At 37.3% G+C, this 6933-nt stretch overlaps 1 protein-coding gene across 2 annotated transcripts in view; it reads right to left on the bottom strand.

Annotated features, from left to right (window-relative positions):
* LOC119790367 (multidrug resistance-associated protein 4-like) overlaps positions 1-5992 on the bottom strand; it is a 70740-nt gene extending 64748 nt beyond the window's left edge. Inside the window, exons 1-3 of one of the 2 annotated variants that reach the window (XM_038295892.1) lie at positions 5745-5992; positions 4158-4268; positions 1557-1677 (exon numbers count right to left, since the gene is read on the bottom strand). In XM_038295892.1, the coding sequence (XP_038151820.1) occupies positions 1557-1677; positions 4158-4268; positions 5745-5965 (453 nt within the window). In that variant the 5' untranslated portion in view covers positions 5966-5992. Of the gene's footprint in view, positions 1-1556; positions 1678-4157; positions 4269-5744 lie in introns of those variants that run through there. The other variant, XM_038295893.1, reaches the window with a different exon arrangement.
* Between the last annotated feature and the right edge of the window lie 941 nt (positions 5993-6933).

Here is a 6933-nt window from a genome sequence, read left to right on the forward strand (position 1 = left end):
AATAATAGCCACATCAGATTTCTAAGCTACATTTTCTCATTTTTCTTCTTCAGGAGTTAATAGGCGATCTAACAACGAATCCTATAAAACCGTCAGCTCACACTGGAGTTTACAAGCGGCTGGCAGAGCTATAAAAGAATACGTGATGCATGGGATGGGAAGCTTAAAGTAATGGTTTTAAGAGAGCTGTGTAGTAATATTTCACATTCCACCTACATCGTTCTTTGACTGCCATGCATTATAGTTAATCCTAGCTGTCCTCCCATACCACATATTTTAAACATAATCTGCCTTCACTCTTAAAATGGCTTGAAAGGTATTTTGACTGGGAGGCAGTGAAAATAATAAAGCATGCGTGGGAAATGTTCAGTTCTGATCGACTCTCTCCGGGAGATGAAAGTTGAAAAAAAGGGAATTACATTCCATCTTTAAAGGTCCTAATTTACATTGGAGATTAGGGGGGTATAATTAACCTAAAACCTTTTAGAAGAATCTATAGTCAAGGTAACCCGTAAGTAGTTATTTAAATTATTTAGTTATTATCAGCAAATGTTCCTCCTTTTAAGTAAGGTCTCTGTCAAATCGACTTGGTCAATGGGTCAATGAAAGGGGAAAAGAGGAGCGAAATAGTTCATCTTGGTCAGTAGGGCTGAAAAATAAAGTGTATGCAGAATAAAATTGTATAAAGTTGTTTTTGTTTTTTTTGGATGGTGGTAATCCCCTTTAAGAGAGTTTGCTCCAAAATAGAAGTATAGGAGTTGCAATTGCAGCCAGGTGCATGCATGGAAGCTAAATGCAAGCACCTTTCCACCCAACCATGCAGTCCCACTGCAATGGACTCTGGACAAAGAACATTCAAGGCCATGAAAACAATGAACCCCTTCAGCCAAACATGTATATGAGATGCAACCTGTGATTCGTGTGCAAAGAGGATCATTTTTTGTTTTTGGACATGGATGTTTGGTTGCTTTCTGTACAGAAAATTATGCTAAATCTATAACTTTAATACCGACTTATGGAAACAACAATGGAAGAAAATATCCAACAACTGAGAAAAAATTATTATAAACCTTCCCATGTGTTGCAACCCCTCAAAGTTACTACTAAAGCAGCACAATAAATAAACCAGGAACTTACTAAAGCACCAAAATATCAAACTTTACGGGCTTCCATAGCTTCTTAAAAATCAAGGTTCATGATTAAAACATATGATTGGAAGACAGAGTTCAGAGAGAAGTGGACTTTTGGAAGCAGTACCTCCTGCTGCATCTGCTTTATATTCAAATGTGGCGGTACTGTGATGGTCAGGTATTGCTTTAATGTTTCTGTATATTTACACAAGCTATCCTTCTTTGATCATAAAGTTGATCGCAGACATTTCAGTGAGATATGTGGAGTCGTCATAAAGCTTTAAACCAAACAAAGGTGACACCACAGAGCACACGACATGTGAATGTTTCTTCAAACCTCTTATCAGCATGCAAACTAATAAAATACAATATTTTTTTAACTATAATTATGTTAATTAGATTAAATGAATATAAAGAAGAACATACCATTGAAAATACATACAGCCCGGCCAATGCATAAGATTTCCCATAGGCTTTAATGAGAACCCTGGCCAGCTTTGGATCCCGGGGTTCCTTTGTAGCTTTTTTTACCTCTTGGGCCCAAAATCTGGAGAATCAAAGAAATTTATATGTATTTTACTTAAAATAAACATCTTAAACATTAGCATTTCATGTTTTTTTAGAGAGCTTAAGTTAATAAGAGTGTAAATTAATAGCTTCTTTCTCTTGGATCCAGTTCCTGGCCGAGATGTTGCTGCAGAAAACAGTAAACCAGGCAAACCTTTAGTCAGACAGACTACAGCTAAAATGATATCCTTTCGATGGGGATGTTTACATTGTAACTAAGGTATTTGTTTGCAGTTCCTGTAAGAATACATCAATCAGTGAGAGGTCTGGACTTTGACTGGACCATTGTAAAAAAGGATTATTTCGTTTTATTGCAATGGATACTCTGTTCTGATATAATTAAATTAAAAGCAGAAACATGAAAGGTTTTGTACAGGATCTGACTTGCAGAATTTGATTAAACCCTCCATGTAAAAAATAAATGGTACATAAATTAGAATTGAGACTTTGCAAAACAGTTATTTGGCTACTTCAGCAAAAATTATCTGAAATGAATTGAATGAAAAAATCCAACGTGATCCTGTTTATCTATGTGAATATTCTTTTTTTCACAGTAAAATGATTCATTCTGGTAGCAAATGTGAACAATTCTATAGATGACAAGGAAAAGTTTAAAACTTTTACATCATTGGAATTGGAATCAAGAAGAAAATAAACTGGTAAAAATGTATATACCCATAAATTTATCTGATCGCACGTTATATCAGTTTCTAAATCTATCAGTCAGCTGCTCTACTGATTTCCTACATTAAGGCCAGTTGGCCAGGAGAGACGAAGAAACTTCCCATTTAAAAAAAAAAAATGCTGCATTGATTGGTGTTTTAACATAGATTGACACAATAAGCTTCTTGTTTAACTCTCACATAGTGGATAAACGATTCACCTCCCAGGCCATAACTTCGTATTTAACAGACTCCCATTATATAAAAAAAAGATCACTTCAGGAAGCATGACATTTCTTTCCCAAACATAACAGAGCTCAGACTTAAGGCGAACTGAAAATTTTTGGTGCAAGCTGGAGAAGTCGGATTTTTCACTTCAATATGCTAGCAAAAAATAATCCAAATTCTCTGACCGGGAATTAATGCTATAACTTTCTATGTTGTAAATTTATTCAATTGATTCCACGAGAAAAGCTTTGCAATAATCAAACCTGCAGGGTATACGATTAAAAACACTGTACCATGGTAATGGTGGGTGCTGTATATATCAACTGTTGGGAATAACATGCTTTTTGAGTAGTGCAAACACAAGTCAACAACAGGCATTAAAATCAATTATGAGTGATAAAATCTAATTTATCACTGCATGAGCAAATAACGATGTTCCTAAATCATGCCGTCTGCTCGACAACAGAACCAGCGGATTTATAGAGGTTTCTTTACGATCACATCTTTTGTCCAACGTTACAAACACCATCATAGACAGCAGAGATGGTCATTAAAAAGTGAAGGAAATATTGCACGTTTGTTCTAAAGTTAATGAGGATGAATAGTTGGAAAGTATTTAAAGAGCCTCCAAAGAGGCCCACGGCAACACTGAAAGAGCTGTAGAAATTCCAGCCAAGAGCTGGTTGTGTTCATGTGACAACCATCTTTGCTATGCTCTATTTACTTTAATTTGTACAGTTGCAAAGGAAATCTTTCTCAAAAGAAAACCATCCAGGCTTGGCTTTAAATCCCCAAAATTTGCAATGGGTTTATAAGAACTGCCTATGATGCTGGAGGCGGGTTGATGGTATGGGACTGTTTGGAAAATTATCTTTATTTCTTTCTGCAAAACAGGATCACCAAAAAAAAAAGTCACAATAACAGTGGGTGTGCTGTGTGGCATTACGCTGAGGTTATTTTGTTCACCCAATGGTAAAAGTGCTGCTTAACACATCAGCCCGTAAACCACTAAAGGTAGAACCTGAAAAACTGACTTAATCCTACATACTTAAAAAATAACTACTAATGCAAGACAAAACTGTAAAGTAGGATAGTTTCGCCATCATTCATGCAGTAGCATCTGTTTGAAAGGCTGCAATTTTGCACAATCCTTTTGCACTAACGTTCCAACTTGTGGTGACAAATTTTGGTGGCGTTCCAGTTTTAATATTATGAGGAAAATTAAACGCTAAGTCATTTAAGGTGTGGCCATGTTGATTGACCTCCAAGGAATCAGAATGATGTAACACAAACAACAATGTTCTTTCAGGATGCATTGGATTAAAGTGTGCACACTTGAAGCTACACTACCACAGTATTTCATAAGGAGTTCTCCTTCTGATCTCAAGGGAGCAACGGGGGCAAAGGCTGGCAGGTTATATGGCATCAGGGAAGCTGGAATTAACCTTCCATCTGGATCAACCTGAGTGAAGCAGCAGCTGAGATCCCTGCTCTCTAGTCCCACTTAATTACAATCATGTAAAATGCCTGCAACCATAAGCAGATAAAACCTCATAGTAAACTGGTTTACCTTTGAAGTTCCTCTCCCAGGCTTTCGGAGCGATCCTCTGGCAGAACGCTGTACATGTCGTTCTCATTAAGCCGCCGCTTTTGGCCCATGTGCAGCAGTGGGGTCAGCCAGCTGAATCAGAATCACTAATGCAGTTAGAACAGTGCATATCAATCCACTACAATAGAAGCTACTCTAATATAATTATAGCCTTTATTAATTTAAAGGGTCTTTGTGTGAAATATGTCAAGTCGATGTGCATATTTTAATGTGCATGCATTAAATATAGCATATATTGTATTCCAAGCCTTCTAACAAGGATCTTTATAACGTCACATTGAGGCGTTTATTAGATACCTATCTCTTTAACATTTGTTCCGAAACAAAAGGCCTAATTTTAAACTCATCTGACCAGATTATATCCTTAAGATCCCATTAGCATGACCAAACTACACCTCTTTATGATTGTCATGATAAGACAGAGGGATTTTCTCTGACATTCCACCCAAACAACTGGTTGCCATGGCGATATGTCTAATGATTGCTGTGGAGATTGGATATAGGTAAAATATAACTCTTTGCTGAGGTTCTGTAACAGCCGGAGTAGGGACTTTACCTTCAGCCTAGTGGCCTGTGACCATGCAGCTCAGAAAAAGAGGCATAGTTTACTTATAAACGTTTCTAAACTGATTAAAAAAAAAAAAAAAGGGGGTCATCAGTTATTATTGACCTTTGTCTAAAGCAAATGCAGATTATCCAGCAAGAAAATGATCAAGAGAACACTGATTATACTTTTGATGGTAAAAAGATTTTGGAGGGATGTTATTAATCAGGTTATTAAGGGAATGTCTTTAAAAAAGTTATCAAAAATACTTTACAGACTGCTTCATATGATCACATGCAACGCAAAGAGATTTTCCCAAGAATGCAAAAAACAAAACAGAAAATTAAAGTGAATATGTTCAAAGAAAACTATTCTGCACACAAGTATTTAATCAGAATATACAGATTTCTCTTAAAAAGGCAACATAAGGCAGATTTGTCTTTTTTTATAATTAAAATTACTTACTGTGACTAAAAAAAGCTCTAAGAGGACATATTTTCACAGCATTAAAGCTATCAAACATGCATAACTAAAATTATGCAGAAAACTCTACAGCTATGATTTGTCTTTATTAAATTCAAACACTTTTTTGGAAAAGTGCATGCATTAAAAAAGCGACACATTAGTGAGCTTTAGAACAAAAATTAGAGTCAATCCTTGTGGTTTGTATGCAGAACAGAGTGTTCTCTTCCTTTTTTTCATTTACATGAACTTTAGAAGTTAAAGCGTATGAGGCAGGTGGGAACAGCCTACAATCATATAAAGGGAGACTGCAAAAAAAAAAAAATAATATATATATATATACTAATTTTTGAATATATATTTCTGTAATGTATATAGATATATATACAGGTGGGAAACCTGAACTAAAAAGGACTGCTGTAACGCTCGACTGCAAAAATAAACAAACATGTTTTGTTTATTTTCAGCGCTCAGTTTAATCCAGGCGCTCATTGGACAGACGCGCACTGCTTCGCTGCCCGCTCTGCTTTATCAACACTTACCATAGAAATAGCCGTGAAAACAAGTTGGCAGTCGCCAGCGGATTGGTCCTGCCTCCCTTCTCCCTGATCTCCATGCTCCGGCCGCTCCTGTCAGCTCCTGGCTGCGAATCGATGACAGGCGGACGGACGCAGGACAGGCGGAGGCTCCACAGATAGGCTCTGGAGCTCCGGACGGCTTCTTCTCGTTTAAAATACAGCTCCTGTGTTTGGTGTTTACACATTTCTTGTCACGTGACGCGACTTCAGCCAATGGCGGCCACACATCGGATGACATGAATAATAATCGAGGGCATTGGGGCTTCTATTGCGCGAGCGGTGTGCAGGGGCGGAGCTAGATGGGGGGCCAGGGGTGGCCCCTAATATTTTTTTCCCCACATAATACTGACATTGGCTACGTTTACATGGACACAACTAATCGGATTGAAGGCCTGATCAGATCAAAAATGTTTCATGTAAACATGTCAGACTGAAGATTCTAATCCGATTCGGTCCAATAGATTCCAGTAGGTCCAGTAGATTTTGTGTTATATGGCGTAAAGAGACAATGCAAGCCAGTCTTCAGTTAAATCATAGATTATTATTCTAATAAAAACTTAGTAAATAAACAATTTTTGTAGATATTAATACTTGTAAATATCAATTTACAGTAGGTACGTAATGACAATGGAAAAGATGTTCGACCCAGAACTCAAACATGAAAGAATTTTATCCACTATACCTTTTTCTAGATGGATGTTTAAATATATGTGTCTACTTGTTAGCAAAGGCTGTAGGAAAGTATAGTTTGTCTTTATTTGGAAAATATGGATGCTGTGGTTGTTCATGTTCCTGTTGGATCAGTATAGATTGACTCTAAGGTTCTGGCGCCGATCCCCTTTCGGCCACCCTCCTGTGTTCATTGGTTATTGCCTTGCCACCCTTATTAAAATGTTCTGGCTACGCTTCTTCACTGTAAATGGGTAATAAATGCTCTTGATTTGTTTTTTTTTTTTGGGCTTATGTTTACAAAAATTACAGCATAAATGGAGCATGGCATTGAGGTTGTCAACCTCTGTTTCTTCTTAGTTGGTCAGGAAGTTCAGGTTTGGCAGCCTTCGGCGTGTCTCCATGCTTATTTCCAGAGTTTCCCCATAGAGTTTAGGTACGGCTGTCATAGACGCAACCTTCAGCCAATGACGGTTACACATCC

Source organism: Cyprinodon tularosa, unplaced genomic scaffold (assembly GCF_016077235.1).
Source record: "Cyprinodon tularosa strain WSP-4 unplaced genomic scaffold, ASM1607723v1 ctg362, whole genome shotgun sequence".
Taxonomy (NCBI): Eukaryota; Metazoa; Chordata; class Actinopteri; order Cyprinodontiformes; family Cyprinodontidae; genus Cyprinodon; species Cyprinodon tularosa.